Consider the following 21133-nt stretch of genomic DNA (forward strand, 5'->3'; position numbering starts at 1 on the left):
ACACAATTAATTTGCATATGTTGACAAATCTTTTTCTTGCTTTTCTTTCCATAAACTGTCAGTAGCCTTCCTATTCAACATCAACCATCATTTGAGACTGACTGGACAAACACTTTGGTCTTCATTATTCAACACTGTCCTTCATCCTAGTTAAATACATTCAAATAGGTAATACAGTATTCATGTTAACAGCATTCAAACATAGAGTAATTATAACTTACAATATTAAGCTCAAGTGCATAATGAATAATGATTAACTACATTCACATAAATAGTATTGTACATATGATAATTGCCAACACTCAAACAAATATTGATTCATAGTTACCTACACTCAGAAAGGTCATGATAGACACACACAATCATGAGACTATTCAATCACCATTAACTACAATCAACTGGTATGGAATGAAACAAAGCCCTAAGAGAAAATAGTGTCCTTTATTTGAAATATTTCACTTTTAACTCAATTTTTCAAAACAACATCCGGATATTGACATCCTACTACAGGTCAATGCTTTCCCCTGAATAAATCTCTCTCTCTCTCTCTCTCTTATCCTGTACAATATCTTACTCTTAAGCTCATTATTAACACTAAATAACACCCAGATTTAGTATGTTACTGAAGCTGCATATTGCGTACGAAGCAACATCGTCTTAGTATAATCCTGTCGCTTTAGGCAGAAATGGAGACCAGCTGAAATTAAAATAAAAGAAATAATATATATATATATATATATATATATATATATATATATATATATATATATATATATATATATATATATATATATATAGCAGAGATGCATCTAAAGCTGAACATTGCTTAATAACAGTATTAATATCTCAAAAAATCTCTTAGGTATTAATAAATATACAGTATTTAGACAGCCATTAGTAGTTAATCTTTATCCTAATTTTGTTATATTTACTGAAATTTTAGCCTCATTAAAGCTCTGAAGGCAATTCAGTATGTAGAGAGAGTAAGTGAATATTATTATTATTTTGTTTTCAAACATTGCATGCAGTGAGTTGATCATTTCACATCATTTCTTCCAGATAAAGTGACTTGATAACAGGCCACACTTTCAGTAAAAACAATGCCATCATGGACTGTGTCTTGGAAACAATGCCTAGATGTATGACATGACATGAGCCTGCACAGTATACAGTAGTTTCCCCTTACATCAACAACCTGTATCAACTTATATAATCATTCTCTATTCCCTCTCAACAATTAATTTGACCTGTAAATTCTTTAGGACTCAATATTCGAACTCCCTCAACCCTTATTGAAGTAGAGAGAACCAAAAATAATGGTAATAATAACAATGGAAGGCAAAGGTGAGGGAGGAGAAGGAATTAACGAGACAGGAATTACACACTATAAACATAAACCATTACCAATGTTCAGTACCAACCAACCAATGCAATGATTTAGTGTGGGGGGAAAAAATTAAAATCCTAATTGACAAACTTCACCAGCAATAATGGTATACACAACAATACTTTAAGGTAGAGAAAAAGTTTAAATAATTCACAATCTCTGATAGCCAAGTGGAATATAAAACACTCTATGTGGAAAAAATAATAATTTCCAAACTTTGATAGCAAAATGGAATACAATATAATGCAGTGTTTTAAAAGTGGAAATAATAATAGTGATAATAATAATAATTTACAAACTCATATAGCATTATGGTAATGAACATGTAGGAAATAAAAGATGACAGTAATAGGAGTTACAAACATGAAGAAATACATTACAGTGATTTTTATTATTTTTATTAATATTTTATTATCATTACAGTGATAATAAAAATCACTGAATCACCGTAGGCATGGTGGTGAAAGGCAGGAGTTCAGCTTTATGTTAGAGGGAGAATAATTCAATTTTGATGTAAATACTCCTTCAAGGCTCCTCCGATAACTCACGGCACAATCAAAATTAAGTCGTGAAATACAGACTACATTACTGGAGGCTCATAGGAAGAAAAATTCCATATAAAATCATGTCATTTTGTTATAATTAACAAAAAAAATCCATGTCGTTTTACTAAATTTAGCAAAAAAACCCTGGTCACTTTGTTATACTTAGCACAAAAACCCATGGCATTTTCTAAATTTAGCCCAAACCCTGTCACTTTGCTAAACCTAGCAGAAAGATGAACAAGACTAAAATAGCACTCTAACACCCACAACCTAACTATATCTTTTACTAACACAACACAGAACCTTGAAGAAGTATTTCATAAACATTATGAAGCAATAACAACTGAGAAGTTAGGTCAAGACTGGGCTTATTCTACAATCAATTTTATATCATTTGATTTAGAATAATCACTTAGCTGCAATCCAGAAGAAAGAAACTGCTTGAATTTGAATACATGTACGTGATATCAACTACAATACGTCGTGACCACTAACAGATGTAGAATAAAGAGAGTCCTGAGGCTCCACACTGAAGCCAGGTGACCCTGATACAACAGTACTGTACCTTCACCTTTACATGTCTCCGCTAAAAGTGATTTATTTATACACAGGTGAAACACTGAGAAAATTTGTCTTATTCTCCATCCCAAGTAAGCCCTGGTGTTGACTCTCATGATCACACTACTACAACGATCTCCTCAGTATCATTTACAAGCCTACGTAAGAAAATATTTACATTACAACTACCTTCTCAATCTGTTTCAAAACCCTGTGTGTTCCTTAGCTTGCTTAAGGAACACTGACAATCAGTCTGATATATTTACTACATTTCAAGAAGTAATTATTTTGCACCAACGCTTTTATTGAAGTACGTACCTTTCAAGGGAGGCATTTTGGAAAGAGTTTATTGCAGCTATAATGGGAAATATTGGTGAGTGATGAATTCCTTCAAAAGCCGTAGATGCAAGACATACATCGGGACACATCATCATCATCACTTGGTATCTTAACAGTCAACAAACAGTGACATTTACGAGTAAGTTCTTGATATCATTTCTTGTCTTTTCAGTCACTAATAATAAACTGCACCGGAAATACTGATGAAGGAACAAGCATCTGTACATTAATATGCTATGACAGTAAAAAACATTTACCTTATTCTGATACATCTATGAAATATTAAGCTTTTATAGATAAAGAAATAAAAAAAAAGACCAATTATGAGACATGTTTACAGAAGGAGAGTAGCACGCTAAACTGACTTGCTCTTGTTAACAGTGCACCGTACCCCTCTCGTACCTCCCTCGCTAATGGTAACTCGTCTTTACTACCAACAAGTTTTTTTAGTCAACTAGTTAAGTGAGGCCAAAACACTACAGTCACGCGGACACGTTGTCAATCTTTACGACAACGCCCAATGACTAAACTGGACTTGTATCAATATAATAATTCTTATGGTCCTGCATTAACCTTAAAACTTGCTATACAGTATTCCATATTACAAGTCTTTAAGTGGAAAATGCTTATGGAAGCGCCCGTCACAAGGTTATACTATAGCTAGTTACCTCTGTTATCCGTGCCTGGCTAAGCATGTAATGCTGATATACCATAATAAAACTTGATGTGTTTAGTAAAAAAACAAAAATATAATTTTACATTCTGAAATATATATTTTCAAGAAATCTGAGAAAGTTCAAATAATATTTAGTGATTCAAAATTAAACTGAATGACTCTGAGGAGGGAAGACCCACCTGCTCTACAAGTATGCATGATAATTTTTGCAAAGTCTAGTATACAGTACACTGCAAGTCTACAACACCAAGATAAAATAAGTGAGAAAATGTGATATCAGATGTCAAGTGATTGTCTCCATAGATATAGATTTGTTACACTCAGCACACAGTAGCCACACACAGTACCACACACATCTCGTAACCTCTGGATATAATCTACGTGTGCCAAAACTACTCGACTTGAGGTTAAGAACATAGACGGGAGAATGGTGGTGCTCAGGAACACATGTACACCTATACTAAGAGCCAGTGGAACCATCTCAAAAGGGTAGTTAGTCTGCATCTACTATGTCACGGAGATTAGAAACTGGAGTTTACTCACAAATACATCTCCTCAAGAATCGACGGTTAAACCAAGAGGCGGCAAACTCGTATGCAATTAGAGCAAAGGTGCAAACTACATGCAGGTTACCAAAGGGGTTAATGAGTCCCATAAACCACACCTGTCTTCCTAGCATCCAGTACAAGTATTAACGGCTCTAAGAAACCAAATACTGCTCCTGCACCGACTCATGTGGTACCAAGGTATCGGTAAGCACAATGTAGAACCATATGACTTTGTACAGACAGCAGCTAATTCCTCAACCTCCTTACAACTACACAAGAAACTCTTAAGAAGGAAGTTGATACAGAACTCTATTTACCCCCTGGGACACCAGCTAATATGCACAACCAACATAGAAGTGCTCTCCACTACACTGCTGTGTGCTGTGCAACACTGTGGGTAAGCATTTGTCCCACAAGATCTTCATATACGACATTCTGTGGGTAAGCATTTGTCCCACAAGATCTGTACGTTAACACATATATACGACATTGTACACCAACATTCACACTGTCATGCATATAGCAATTTATGTATCTTGCTGCTTAACATGAAGACATTTTCTATAACTGTACTGTAAAGCATAACAAACTCATTTCTATACTTCTTATCTTTCAACTTAATAAAATATTGATAATCTATAGTGCTTATAAAAGTGAATAACGTGCAACATTATTACAAACCTAAATATTCTACTATTTACAATTAAGCTGTACAAGAAGAGTGTACCGTCCTGGTGAGCTGCATCAAGAGAGGCATCTGGCATCTTCCTCTCACAACATGGAACACTTAGGTGTGCCGCAGGACACTCGGGGGTGGCCGTCTTCCGCTCAAACACTTCAAAAGGCAGGAAATGGCTGGACTACTTGATCAAAAGTACACTATGGAATCAAAGCACAAGCCACCAGTGATTAAGCTGAACATCGATATGCCTTTATATACTTTTTCTGTCTCTTAAACAAGCAATTCATCGCCCTTGACTGGAGAACAGCAGGTCGATATGGGTCAACTTTTTCATTAGTAGGTCGATACGGGTCAACATTTTTTGAGTCCTTTTTCAAACTAATAATCCCGTTCATTTTACCGGTAACAACAGTAACAAAACAAAAACAAATTGCCTTAAATTTTCTTCATATATAACATCAACAATGTAAATTCACAGAGTCCATCCCTGTAATGGCAAGTTGCATCACCACATCGCCCTAATGACATCATGAAACAGCCCATCATACTAGTGGCGACCTGTAACACCATCCTGGACTCTACTGTACAGTGTGGGAGAAAATATAAACACATTCAGACAAATGGAATTATAAAAATATAATATAGGTCAGAAGGGAAGAAAGATTAAAACAAATATAATTCCATTCAAAGAGAAAATAATAAATAATATAATTCTGGTTCTGATATATGAAAAAAAAAATCTAGTACAAAAATAATTAAAGTGGGCAAAATTGGCAAAATTATCTCTTTTCTAGCCAGGTCAGTTCATTGTTACAGTAGTTGGTTGCTGTGCAGTTAATGAAAGTAAAAGGAGGTGATTTTTTTCAAACCAATGTTCTAGATACGGCCGAGCTCAATATGGGAAATGTCTTAGGTTCGGACTGAATGAAGCAAAAGGCAAAAAGATTTTGAGACTGATGTGTGCTAAAAGACAGCCAGACAGACACACACACATACACACACTTGCACGGATGCATGCACGCGCACACGTTTTCTTTAAGGAAGGCAGAGTAGCACATAAAGCAATTCTTCCTTTAATATCAAATTACAGAAAATATTTTTCGCAGAGAAAGACTGAGAAGTCTTCACAGCACAGAAGTACAATAGCCAGACTAATGTATTTTATGAACACAGTCACTGTAGCAAAGGATTTATTATATGAAAGATAAAACTGAGAGAGAGTACTGTTACAAACACACAAGAAACTTTTCAATTTCAGCACAGTAGTGGATGGGTGTCAGAATATCACTACCGTTCACACACATACTGTACTGTATTTGTGTTTTTGTATGTTGTTGTATACTGTACATATAAAATCCAAATTACGAGCTTCTCAAAATTCTAAAGGTGTATTAATTGAATTACTCATTTGATACAGAAACTGAATACCTCTTGTTCATTATTTCACAACACAACCAAAACAATAATCAGAATGGAAGGAACATCTACTGTACTGCATGTCACAAGTTAACCCTTACAGCCATTTTGCATAAATTCATTGTGCTTATCCTTAGCACATAAAAATCCTTACCTCAGAGTTCTTTAGTCAGAGTTCTGCTCATTTACTTAATAACATCAACCTTTCATATGAACCATATACGCTAACAAAAAAGTGAATAATGAAAAATATGTGCCTAAGTTCTAACACTAATTCATCTATCAACAACCTATCCACCTCTAACTAGTGAACCACTGTGCATGTGCATCACTGACCGGCAAACATGACTTGGGTAAACAAACACCTGACATTGGTTCTTCATGCTTTGGGCTACCATACAGACTCTAGTGTTTACTGTTCTCCCTGAATAAAGGCCAGAGTCATCACAAACACATCTCAATACTTTCGAAAAAATCTGGAAAAATTGATGAATGCAACGGCATGACCCAACAAGCAGCCAATCAGAGTAACTGAGTTATGGGCAGACAAGAGTGGGTGATGCTTAATCAATGGATTAATACCTATGATTGTACACGAGCTTCAACCTTCCATACGCTGATCTGAAAACCACTCTCAGTTACTATGCTCTTCACACCCTTACCACTGTTGTCTACATATAATCCCAACCTTCAATGCATCAACATTAACAAAAGATAAGATTATTTCAGTCCCTCTGCATATACACCAACAATAACTGAATTATTTCAGCCCCATGTGTTTGGCATTAATAAAAGTTACTTAATATCAGCCCCACATTACTAAAAGATGCACTTATTCATCCTCTATATTTTAGACATTAAGAAGAGATACTCCATTTTAGACCCTCTCATGGACACTAACAAGCACTGCAGTATTTCAGACTTTCAATACTGTGAGAGATTCATATAGTCACTCTGTATCTCTTCCAGTTTTATGGTAAAAACATAAAAAAGAAACATGGAAGAAAAAGCCTTACAATGAACAGGTACACCAAATATATATATATATATATTTTAATTCTTAAGAAAAACTTGGGATGCAATTATACCGAAAGAGGTAAACACAGTACCCCCCCCCCCCACAGTACTAAAACACAAGGTCTGTAAGATAATTTTTGCTGTACTTTACCATATTGTTTCTTAGAGCATCTCTTCAAACAAAGTCTAAGCCACATACACCACGAAGTGATTTTCCGATTTAAGTACAGTACCACATACTGTCTTTCATCCCCAGTCCAGCAACTGTACATTATGACAGTCTTTGCAACCTTAACTGTACATTACCTTGAGACAGTTAAGGAAGCACTGGTAACAAAAACTGTTTATTATCTGGCACTTTTGGAGTAATAACTTTAAAAATTAGTTATGGGCATCTTATTTCTCTTAGGTAACTAGTCTTTGAAAAAATTAAAATCTTACATCTCATTGAATTCCATTATTGAGTCAAAAATGATCAATAACATTATGCACCCTGCAGAATTTCAGCAAGCAATCAACATAATATTATGAATTATGGGAATTTAAGGTGCCACAATAATTAATCTTACCTGTTAGTGATGTACATTACATTGTATTGCATATCACAGAGCCTAAACTCTCAGTATTATGGGTATCTAACACGACCCTATACCAAGGATGTCATTTATACGCTATGTATGTTTATACAAGTTACAGCACCTCACAATTCATAATGGCAGGAAGCTTTGGATTTATGTATAAAATATGTTACATTATGACAGTGATATAAAAAAAATATAAGGATTTACTCCCAACTATAAAAAATAATAAGGAATTAGCGCTAACTTTATATGACAAAATAATTTCACTTAAAAAAAAAACTGTACCCCAAAATGAACTACCCACCATGTTATTATACACAATATGGAGGCAACGGGACATATTAAAGCATGATACACGTACAAAATCAACAGACAGGGTTTAATATGACAAAGTGTACTGTACAGTGTGTTTTAGTACACTAGTTCATCTCCATCATACATCCATCCCAGCACAACCGGGTGAATTCTTAAGAGTGTACATGTGGCAGGAGTAAGACGTGCAATCTATTTATACCGTAATCAAAACAACAGAGAAAAACATTCCTAACATTACATCCTTCTAGCACTCCCCAATACTACCCGGGGGACGTCATTTATTTAGCTAATGCCGGACGCTTTTATTCAGCAGAGAGGTGACTCCATACACAAGTGGTTAAGGTAAGAATCCTTGTCATATTATCGGTTAATAAATATTACCTCACAGGGATCAACACACATTGCAGGTTCTTCCTCTCAAGATGAATGACGGCCAAAAGTTTTCCCTAATCCAAGAACTGGGTTGAGAGATTCTTTAAAATGACAATTGCAAAAGGATAACCGAGATTACTCCTGATTAAACCAAGGCTTCCATAATAACTTCCGATGTTGTGAATGAATTATAACACTCCTTCATTATTATTAAATCTCTCGGCATTAAAGCACCAACCACGATATACGGTATATTAAATTCTATCATATCAATATATCCGGATCACTTGTTATACACTAGAGAACGGATGAGGAATAATGTTAATATAGGAAACACAATTTATGTCTGGAAAATAATTACAACCACCAAACATGCACATAACAAAGCACCCACCATGTACGTGTTATGCTGCTGTACGTTAAATAGACCATACCACAATACTTCACCGAGACCAAATGAAAGAAATTGATTCTAATTCACTTTCTCCACATACCTTCTTATACATGAACCTCTCCCATTAAAAAATAAAAGTTAAACAACTTCCTCTGACCTTCAACAATGTATAAAACAAAAGAATACCCGATAGTTTCTCTTTACCATACGATAAACATATTTACCAGGGAATAAAGACCCGGACATGGATAGGTTACGTCAGGATAAATTACTTTTCCTTGCACATATCTCCATTCACTTTGGAAATATTCACAAATACTGTTGACAACAACTACCCACCTTAAATATTGAATGTCTTGTCACTTACTCAGCTGCCAAAATAATTATTATAATGTTAATTGTCACAATAATATTTAAAGGCATAAATGTAATTACAGTACTGTATATATGCATGTAGAGTAACTATATACTGGTATGTATGTACATATGTTGTACACACAATGTATAGTAGTATACAGTATACATATAAAGTACAGGTACTGTATACTTTTTCAACAAAAAAGTGAAGCTTATTTATCATAATTAATTTACAGATTTATGTAAACCAAAACAAATAGTTATAATGATTATACAATGTACAAAACACTAAATATTACTTGAATTAAAAGGTTCTAGCTACATAATAAGAGTACTACTAGGTGCAGCTTTCATACCATCATGTACTGTATATAATAGAGTAATAAACTAACTCCCGAGGTTCTACCATAGCCACAAAACAAGAGGTTCAGTAATGTATTAATCCAACAGACGGGTTCACTGAAGACTAAGGCATATAAAAATGAACTCTACTGCAAACAGGACAACAAAATCATTCTATATTTATGTTTTCATTCACCAACAACTTATCTCCAACTTTTACAACCAAGATCTTTTATTGTAAAAAATGAACAAAATTCACTAAGCTGTAGGTATTATTAAGCCTTTATCAATAATCATGGCATAGTGACTCATCAGCAATCCCAGTTATATTACTCACTTGCTTAAGAACACACCAAAGTGATATTTCTACACATCTCATCTTGAACCTCATGTCTAAAATGCCCAAAAAACACTTTTTTTTTTTTTCACTTACATCTCACACATTTTGTTTGTTCTCACTTGTCTATACCTACATCATGGTTCCTTCTCCCACATTCATCTAACAACGGTGCTTGTGATACCTGCTAAACAATCATCTATATTAGTTCTATCAGGTAAGTAAATAATCACAACTCACTTGAACTACAAAAGAAGAATTTATGGAAAGGCTAACAACAGCCTCAGCAGGTATAAATTAGCAACAAATTACAATAAAAGATATACTCATGCAGCTTATGTTTCTGAATTGTTAACTTTCAAGACTGCAGTGCAAGTATACTTATTCCTTGGATGTAGAGTCAAATGTCTGTAGTTTATCATCTTGGACAACCTACTGCCCATCTACGTTTGGGATGAAAGAAACACCAGCGACAAAGTTCCCGCCCCAAGAAGAATGCCTGTTTATTAGGGCCTAAACTAGGGATTTTGATATTCAAGGTTAATTACCTAATCAATGGATCAAAACACCCAAGATCCATATATGGGTTTCTTCAGCTTTTCATCTGGAGTGGTCTCTTCCCTCCTACAGTATTTGTGTGTTGAAGGGGTAATATCAATGATCCTTGTTAGTCAGACAATAGAGAGTGAAAGATAGCAGCTCCATCTAGGGGCTATGAATAAGGGGAGTTAATAAAACAGAAATGAGAAACATTAATCTTCAGCTTGGACTAGAAGAAATCTTGCAGGGGCCATCATCTACACTACAGTGAAAATGTAGCCACAGAAAAAAGCTGCCAATGAGGAGAAAGAAAATTTTTCTTAAACCTTGACTTTACTGAGATCAACTCATCTCCTAAATATCCAATCTACTTTATCCACAGCAGCCTATCACCACACCCTCCAGGAACAATGAACCACATCTTCTTAGTAGTCAGGTCGTCTATGTTGTACAAAGTGATGGAGATAAACCAGATGGAAGTCTCGAGGCAGAGTTGTGAAGGGAAACACCACAGGAGAGTACATTTCTTACAGCAGTTAAAGAGAATGATTGACAGCAAATGGAGGGAAAGGTTGTGTTGCTCTTGATTCCTGCCACCTATGTTAGAAAGGTCAGCAAGAGCTTTAAAAAAAATCTCATTAATCAACCAACAAACACATATACTTCTACATTTTCTCTAAGGACTAAATTTTAGCTCTGCAAACTCTACCACCTTTTGTCTTATCCCAGTGGGGGGATCCTGCCCTCAATTACACCATACCCAAAACAGAAGTTCTGTCCTGTGATAAAATACACTGACCTCATCTTCTTCTGGCAGTGATACTAACCACTGCAACTACTGTACCTGCTAAACAAACTCATTAATGTAACAAATGGTTGATTATTGCTTGTAAATCCAACAGTGGATAGTCATTTCTGTGTATTTAGTAAATGAGGATTGTTATACCACCCCTACCCTTTAAAAATTGCTAGAGCCACCCTTATACCCACTCACTATTACAGCGTGCAATTATACATTAGCAGCACCACTCCCTTCCACCAACACGTGGCACCACCCACCCCCTCCCTGCATCATGAGGACCCACACCCTGTCAAGATCATGTGAGAGGTAATATTAAAAATTTATTTAATGACATGATTACTTAGGAGAATTTATTGCTTTATTGTAGTTTTCAAAATGCATAGCTTCCAGATGTAAGTTCTAGATTCCAAACATTATAAGAATCACTGATTGTATGGTGTTACTGTGCCAAATTTCACAGGTCTGAGGAAATATGTGCAACAATATGTTAACAATGCCTCCCCCCCTTCATAATATTTTGTAACACTGGCTCATTTACCTACCCATCACCTCCCCAACATATTAAGCTCTGTAATACAGGTTCAACACACCAAAGTGCATTATATCATATGTAGGACACCTTCCCCTTGACAAACACATAGCAAATACAGCTGTACACCTCCACTTAATGTTTAAATTTTCTGTTCACTTTTCATCAAGATCACTATATCTGAAATATACGAATCTTAGGAGTGTTTTCCCAGGAGTTGAGCATTTAACTCATCTCACATACATTAATCTTTTCTAGTTTATCTTGTTTCATAATGTTCCCTCTGAAATGGTAGGCACAACAGAAAGAAACCTCCAGGCCGCCTTATCACAACACACTTCCCTGGCTGCTATTATCGTCCCCTCCCACACACCAAACAAGAGCAAAGCACGTAATGAGTGAAGAAAAGGTGACATCAGCATTATTATATCCATAGATTCTTGTAATTTTTACTTAAGCGGTTATTCTAAACAATTTGGGTACTTTCATTCTACTTATAAATCTAGAATTCTGTAACTTTCTTTCATTCGACTGTATCTGGACTCCTGATATATTTCTCTAATTTTCACTCTACAGTAACTGTAACTCTAGAATAGTTACTTCTCCTCTACCTGTAACCCTAATATATTTCTGTAATTTTCTCTCAACATATAACTCTAAATTTCTGTAACTTTAACTCGTAACTGTAATCCTAATATATTTCTGTAATTCTAGATTTCAGTAATTTTCACCCTACGGTAGTTATAACTCTATACTTCTATAACTTTCACTCTACTGTACCTGTGACCTAAAATACTGCTGTAACCTTCACCCTACTCACTACAGTATAAGTTTTCTGTAACATTCAGTCTCTCTACAATACTATGACTAACTTTCACACTAACAACAATTATGGAATAGTTATTATTCAAATCAACTACAGTACTGTATTTCAAATTATATCCTTTTTTTTATTATTTTCTTTTTTTCTTGTATATCAAGATAATATATGCAATAATCAATATCATTCAGAAAAAATCCTCAAAATTATGCCTTCCCACAAGAGATAAATACTGTATACTAATTGGGATAATCATCTAAACAAAAATATGCATACAAAATTAAATAGCATAAAAAAGATGTAAAATAAAATCCTGTTTGAAAATAGACGAGAAGAATTTTTATGCCAAATAGCAATCACTTGAAAAATCAAATGATAAATCGCCACAAGTATCCACCGAATGATGCCCGATAACGATACGACTTACGTAATAAAATGACGATTATCAGTGAAAACAGAAAGTAATAAATATCCAGGGTGCGGATATTCAATTCAAATACAGAACTTTTTAAACTAGTAAATAAGAAAAGCAATTTGTCTTTTCGCCGTCGATGGAGAAAGTTCTGTCACTCACGAGAGGACGACGTACAGTAACTTACGGTCCTAAACTAGAGAAGAATTTTTGGCTTGGGGTTCTAATATATGACATAATTATCATTTTTTAAAATCAAGAGCTAACTATTGTAAGATTTAATAATTTTTCTTTTAAGTTTTATTTGTTAGAGATCGTATTATAACGCTGTATAGTACTGTACTGTACTTTTCTCCAGTGTTCATCATTGTTCTTTACACTGAAGTGGTTCTGCTGGTTCTTCATATATACTGGTTCACTATAAAAGGGAGGAATTTTAAGTACCGTATAATCAAAAAAATATTTTTTTTAAATTTGCACCTTGAAAAAAAATTGCCTGTTGTCTATCAACCATTTTGATTTCCAAGCTTAAATAGGACTAAGTATTTCTGAATCTACTTCTATCACACGCGCACAGTTTTTACCACACACAAAGTTTTGTGTCCCATACAGAACCTTCACCGAGTATTTGAGGCTCTCAGGGTAAGAGGAGCAAATCAATCAACTTAGACCTTGACCTAACTGATGTAAAAAAAAAAAAATCAATATAAAGTAAAAGAATAAATAAATTAAAAGTAACAGTCTCAAAGTACATTAAATTTCCTATTATTCATGACAAGTTTCATTCATGTTGTTTGGCGTGTTACAGAGATGCAAGCAAATTTGGTCAATTCGTCCATCTTACCCCCATGAGCTCATTTCTACCCCGGTCACCAACCATCTCTGCTCTTCCTATTATGTCTCCTACAGTGACGCCTCCATGAATTAACAGGACCACCATCTCCGCACTTCCCTTCACATCTCCTCAGGTAGTTCTTCTGCGAGTTACTGGGGCCACTGTCTCCCTACATCCCTACTGTCTCTGTGCTTCCATTTATGTCTTCCAAAGTGGTGTTACCGAAAGTGACCGAGACAAGCAGCGCTACTACTGTCCTTAGATTTTAAAGCATATTACGGCATCAATAAAACCCTTTATCTGCATACTTACTTGTTTTCCATTAAGTTATGTCTTATACAAACCATTCACACCCACAAGAAACATGATAAGTGTACTTAAAGTGCAAAGGCTCTCATTAACTTAAAATACCAGACTTTACCTCAAGATGAGTTAATTATCCCCTAATTATGGCAGTTGTTGATTATAAATGTAAAGAAGGTATTACAATTATCGTAGTGGCGATACAAAATAAGTCAGCCAGTTCCTAGTAACGGTGACTCACCTTCGACCCTGTGATCCAAAAAGCACACATGTGCATCTTTGAGTACTAATGATGTTGCCTACCTAATTTCAAATGATGAACCCTCCAAAAATTGTAAGACTAGCAGCGCTGACAAGTTTTGGGTTAACAGACTCATAAACACACAGATCCACCCACACATGGCATGGGTGAAGACAATACCCCTTGGCCAGTGCTAGCCGAGGGGTAGACAAAAAAAAAGGACTATGTTAATTTTCTCAAACCCCTGAACCAGTAATAATACTTTGCCAAGAATACATCCCCCTTAAAACATAAGGTAGTGTGAGAAAGTGAAGTTTCTAAACACTCCAGAATAACTAACATAACATTATTGCCACACGATCTGGGCTTTTGAGTCAAATAATTATTAAAACAAAAAAATCTAGCCCAAAATAGCAATGAAAGAGCTTTTATATCATGAAGTATGTCTTTTTTTTCATAACTTGTAAGACAGATATGATTAATATTACATACAAGCTCTACATTCAATATAATAATAAAAAGCTAATGCAATATTTCCTTAGCATCACATTGTTTTGATTGTGCACGAAACACCAGAGACCGAGATAATTAGTACCTTGCTTATCACAAATACTGACGAGCGTACCTACGATTAACGTCGAGTCTATCATCACAGAAATTCCTTGGCATTCACAATTTCCTTAGGATTAAAAGGCAGCGTCTTCTTATGATTTTAATATCTCTTGAATACCGGTACACCACAAGCCTTCTTCAATAAGCCTCAAGCAGTGTGATGTACGAGTAACTTTGCCAGTTCCACGTTGACAAAAAAAAAACTAAGGGACTATTAGCGTCGAGCCCAGTACAGCATATTGATAACGTTGATGTTCGTATTAAAATTATTGACGCGTTCAAGGAATCTGAGAATGGTGGACAGTATTACTTGCTTCGTCCACCACTTGAAGACTCTGAAGGAGGTTTATGTCATTTCCTCTTACACCATAACATCCAGGAATGCCTAGTTCACTTACTGCTTCAAGATTTATTACTGTATTATTATTATCCTACATAACTTTCACATCCTGTTTTGTCGAGTGCTGGCAAGAAAAGTCACGGTTAAGTCAAGACGCTCGTCGCAACCCTCTGACACACACGCACAACTCACCACCAGTTCGGGTTTTTCTCTATACCTTGGATCTTTTTTTCTTTTTCCATTTTATTTTTTTTAACCTATGGTACTTTTCATGATTGTTGAATTTTGTAATTTATAGTTATTTTTTCTAACAGTTGGATTTCAAAATTAACAGAGTACCAGGTAATTATATTCCATCCTGCACCAACATGGCTAAATAATGAACCATACTTTCAGTGATCTGCCCCCAAGAGCCATGCAAAGATAACACATTATCCTCTATCTAATCATCTCAACTATTATTTAAAAGGGTAACAGCAAAGCTAGGAGTCCAAAGAGCAAGAAAAGCATTCATCAAAAATACAGGGGTCAATAACTTCCCCAGCTTATGGTTCCTGAGTTGAGCTCTCGACACGAAGAAGACGGGACAGGAAGAGAGAAGAACGGTACGCTAAGTTTACTCTGAACGTCTCCAGTTTGTGTTTACCCTCCAGTCAGTCCGTGGCTGCTCCCAACACCTTTACTGCTCTAACTGTTGATCACCGACTGATCACAACACTCTTGAACATTCATCTTTCCGTCACTTCCATTTGAATGTTGTATTTACCAAACATCTTTACTGTCCGATTTAACATTTGGGGATAACCTAAATGTTGAAATTGGGCAAAACTTGACATTATTCCTTTTCCTTCTGTCTTATTTCTCGATCAATTTCACAAAATTAGTGTATATCATTAATGATAAAAAGGAACAAGGAAATGAGGAGATGGCGCAGATCAGTCGTGTCCTCTCTTAAAACAAGTTACGATAAACTTCTCATCCAATAACTCTTGTCTCACGTTAACGATTCATAAATGTTTCACACAGAATTTCTTGTTTTTCGTCATGGCTGCCAACTCCTGTATTACCTATAATAACATTATGTGATCTTTAACTGGCATTCCAACTTTGTTTATTTGTTGCTGCTCCAGAAGATTTACTTAAATCTACCTGACTCCTCGCTGGCTTTGGTGGTTTTCGGTGGTCAGGTTGGCTAGTTACGTTTGTATCTACCTGGGCGGACGGTCTTCCTTGTGCATGGTGGCTGGGTTTCCCAGCTTTACTTGGGTTCATCTGGCTTGTTGTTGGTTTAGTTTTGGTTAAATGTTCTGGATTAGTAACTTTTTTGGAGTGTAACGGCCCCAATGCTTTTGTTGACATTGGCTGGTCTAGCTTACGTCAGGACGAGAGAGACTGCTGGTGAACCTTGGCCGAGAGGAAGGTGTGGAGGATGAAGACAAATGGCTTAGGGTTGGTTTTCAAGTCCAGTTCCTGAAAGAGTGAGAGAATTTAAATTACTTGAAACTTACTCAAAATTAGCATCACCTATTTTAATATATGATAAATTTTGACGTGAGGCCTTGAATATTTATAGTATCCAAATAATGCCTCCTAGAGCTTTACCCGAGCTCTATTTGTAAGCTGGTAGACTTCATTTATTTCTCTTTCACCATTACACTTTAGACTTTCCTCATTTCATATTGAGGATATTGCTAACACCCAAAAACCTTTTCCATTTCCTTAAGTAAGAAAAATGTATATTTAGAGGTAATATTAACTTACGACTTCCATGTCTCCATCAAACCGAAGCCAAATTAGCCTGGCCCCATCATCAGAGCTCATGAGCAGCTTGTGGAATTGCTGAGTCCACAGGACACGGCCTCTACCACCGGCGGTATCATGTGTGGACAGCAGAGTGAAGCCTTCCTCGTGGTGTAGCACTAACTTGGCCTCCACTCCTCGCCATTCACAATCTACAAAAGAATCAGAGTTCAAACCATGTAAACAATATACCCCAGGAAAATAGAACAAATCTAACAAGGGTAATACAGTACAGTTCTCTAATATATATACACAGTGCAACATGTGTATACAGTACACATTTTGCAGAATTCTTATTATGATACAACCGAATTATTCAAACCATACAATCACTGTACCACAAAATCATGAAAATTCAAAAGGTCTTGTTTGGGTATTCATCAGTAAGAACAGGTGCCAGTTGTGTCCTGTGTGTCATAAAAGGGCTAGGGACCACCATTAATGACACATCACACATGGCAACTTGTTGAAACACTAAACATACCTTAACTGCCTTAAAATTAACAACACTTTATATTTCTGAAACTTACCATAGCATAGTCTCTCAGCCTTTCATTTAGAGAATAAAAAAAACTTATTGCTGAAGGCATTTTTGAGCAAGTAAATTCTAACAGCCCTTGTGATATAGTAAATATATAATGAGAAAGAATTTATCACTCATGGGTCACCTTGATTTACAGTAAGTGTATAAAATAAAATTTCTGATACCCTGTACTACTAGTGGTTAAGATAACATACGGAACTCCTACTGAGTGTATAACTTACAGCAGGCAACTTCCTTCTGTCTCTGAACAGCACTGTGTGCACCCTGTACCAAGACCTTCACCCAGGTGGCCAGGTCACGGTGTGTGTCGTGCTGGAAGACACTCATGGCTACTCCTTCTTGAGTGCCACAACGCATTGTCATTGTAATTGGTTCATTGCCACCCAGTGATCCTTTATGTGTTGAATTTACAATTCTGAAATATATTAAAAACTTTATTCAGTTTTCATCCTGGAACATTTCTGTAAATATACAAAAGTTTGAATGAGAAATTCCCATTTTAAGGCTGAAGGTAAGATGTTAGTGATGTATGAGAGTTTAACCCCCAACAGAATACCCAGATAGAGTTTCCCTTGTCCAGACAACTCACTACACACTCAGGCATGAACATTGTGTTCTTCACAGTTAAGGTCAATACACCATATTATGGCTGAGATTTTGCCCCCACTAACTGGTTCATCTGTGAAGAGTACTTTACGGAGACTTTATACTGATCCCTACAAGAGTGACTCTGCTTCAGAATGCAATCAGTCCCATAAACAAGTCAGCCACTGTGAGAGGGAATCTCTCAAGGTCACTTGTACTATGGACCCATAGGACACAAATGCACAATATAAGAAACCTGTCATGTCGCAATTTCTAACCTCGTTATTTTTTTTTTTTAAATAAAAACTATTTTGTATTCCTAAATGGCATGAAAAAGAAGTGTCTCTTGTCAGCAAACAACAGACCTGGTAGCTAGAAGAGGATAGAACACAAGAGGATTTGCCCAAGCTTCTTTTGTCCACGGCACCTCCTGGAAGAGGATCATGTCATGGTCGGTTACAGCACAAAACTGAGGCTCCCATTCATCTTTACCCTGCAAAGGAAAAAACGTAAATTATTATTTGTAGAATATTGTTCTCAAGTGTTTTAATTTTATGTTTATTATTACTAATACTTGTGGCTTATCAAAGTGGGTTTCCAATATTCTGACACTAAGTATTATAGAAAATTCAGTAGTGGCAGTGTAAAATTTAGTATGAGTGTACTTTTTTGTCCTACAAGTTGTTGATGCAAATGTTTGATACAAACTTTCAACGTCTGATCTTAAAAACAATTTATTATCCAAAATGTATTTCCAAGAATAAGAACTGATACTTGTACAACAAAATTTGCCACCAGTAATGTTTTAAGGAAAATAAAAGGGCTGTCAGTTTGCAGATGAAGTCTTGTGGTCACCTTGGTCGCCTGCTGACAATCAAATTTGAGAAATTATAATGACAGTGGAGGTAAATGTGGGAGAAGCTTCATAAACAAATCACCTGGTACTTACTTGATCCACTTTAAGCTTGAGCCAACCCATGTGGTGTATGGTGGCTTTGTCTAGTACATCTCCGAGCATCTTATTGGCGTGAACAAGAGCAGCTATGGTGAGGCGATCCAAGGAGGAGTGTAGGGCGTTATACCAGCTGGTGAAGTCTGCCTCACACGAGCACTTCATGATGAGGCTGTGCAGGCGGTCAGGAGAGTGTAGCTCAAGTGTGAAGGAATCTATAGTGTAAGAAATAAATAAATACAGTACAGTAAGTAAAAAAATTAAAAAAGGTAAACTAACATACGAGACCTGAGTAAAAAGTAAATCCTTAAGAAAAATACTGTCAAAAGATAAAGGTCAAGATTCGACCTGCTTGAGCACAGAACAATGATAAGAAAAACACAAGATGACAATTTATCATCCTTTATATTACAGTTTGTCGTATGACAGACGAGAGGATGCAGCTCTTGCTTCCTGTCCTAAGGGCTGCTGGTCTGCACCCTTGAAATTCCAAGTCAATGCAGCTGTGAATGGCATCTTAAGTCTACAGTTCGGGAAAAGAAGGTGGTGAGTTCAGTGCCAACCACACCGCCTCCTTGTGTTCTGAAGCTTAAATTTTTGTAAATGTGTACTGTACCTTCACCTAACCTACTGTAACATAATGGGCCGTCAGGTCCATCAAATGCTCTCTAATTATTAAAAAGCAGAATATCATGAAACAAGTACAAATATTGACATTCACTTGAGAAATTATACTTTCCATAAGAAATATATACCAATAAAAAAAAATGAATACATAAGAGTTAAAAACTGAGAGATTAAAGAAAATGTAAAGTTTAGTATCATTCATATTTACAATTTCTTTAAGTTAACCAGTGTCAATGATTTATGTGTTCAGCTCCAAGAGATTAAAAACAACAATGACTCACCTCTCTCCTCACATGCCTCACCCGGTGTTTACTTTCTCAACAATTTCTATAAATGTGGTAAATATATCCTTAGTGAATTACAAAATTTACTTAAAACCTGTATGTGGGAAAAATAAGTTACCAATCATAAGGCACAAAATTACATACCACAAGATAACAATATGAGAATAATACCTAAATATTCCGTTGACCTCATACAATACCTGTAATGAAAACACGTCTTTATATATTTTGTTGACAAATTCAGCTATGTTACTGTATCAGCCAAATCTGATGAACAACTCTTTTGAACCGACTCACTGACTCACCCGCCCTCTCATTCACTCACGCCTGATGACACAGCTTGTATAGACATATTTGGTTGCTCTTGCTCTCACAGGACATACCTTCGCACTTGTAATTTTGCGTCAGGTGGCAGAAGAGGAGCGGCACTGATCTTGTGTCTGGTCCGTTGCTCATGATCGGCGAGCTTCTGTCTTCGTCAGTGGTCAGAAATCCATTTTCAGCACCCAAAAATCCAGACTGGAGCTCCCACCCAATGTCGGCCATTACCGAGGCTTTGCGGAAATAAGGCGTCACTTCCCGCAGATACTTGACTGTAACATAGAAGGAGGGCACCACTAGAGGGAGCCACAGAGACGTCAACAATGCACAACAAACAACGATTCATCGCCCACAGTAATGACAACTCTCATGCAGACCGGAGGGCAAGAGTGCAAATTGTGGTTTATTAAAGAATTTCGTCACCGAGCAAAACCGCCCAAATAGTGAATTAAAAAAAAAATGCATAACAAATGAAGGTTTAAATTAAAAAATGAAATAAGTTCCATAATTGAGAAGAGTTTCCGAGCAGGTCCCCAGTCCAGAGAGGGAGTTCCCACAATCACACAAATCGAAATATCCAGGTTTGGCAGTTTTGTCCAAATTTGATAGATGGGTCAAAGGGTTCCAGGTGTGGTAGTGTCCATGGTTGGTTTGAAGGCCAGGTTTGGTATGGAGTCCCCGGGTGCAGGGTGTGGGGTCACGTAGGGTACGGAAAGCAGG

The 21133-nt window shown here is 36.2% G+C and overlaps 1 protein-coding gene across 11 annotated transcripts in view; it reads right to left on the bottom strand.

Moving 5' to 3' along the window:
- Positions 1–422: 422 nt before the first annotated feature.
- Positions 423–21133, bottom strand: part of LOC121861053 (beta-1-syntrophin-like) — a 31560-nt gene continuing 10849 nt past the window's right edge. For 10 of the 11 annotated variants that reach the window (XM_042358571.1, XM_042358568.1, XM_042358561.1 and 7 more), the window contains exons 4-9: positions 20476–20709; positions 19179–19396; positions 18595–18722; positions 17866–18059; positions 17062–17252; positions 423–16770 (exon numbers count right to left, since the gene is read on the bottom strand). In XM_042358571.1, the coding sequence (XP_042214505.1) occupies positions 16678–16770; positions 17062–17252; positions 17866–18059; positions 18595–18722; positions 19179–19396; positions 20476–20709 (1058 nt within the window). In that variant the 3' untranslated portion in view covers positions 423–16677. The remainder of the gene's footprint in view (positions 16771–17061; positions 17253–17865; positions 18060–18594; positions 18723–19178; positions 19397–20475; positions 20710–21133) is intronic. The other variant, XM_042358572.1, reaches the window with a different exon arrangement.

This window comes from Homarus americanus, unplaced genomic scaffold, assembly GCF_018991925.1.
Source record: "Homarus americanus isolate GMGI-L3 unplaced genomic scaffold, GMGI_Hamer_2.0 scaffold52806, whole genome shotgun sequence".
Lineage (NCBI taxonomy): Eukaryota > Metazoa > Arthropoda > Malacostraca > Decapoda > Nephropidae > Homarus > Homarus americanus.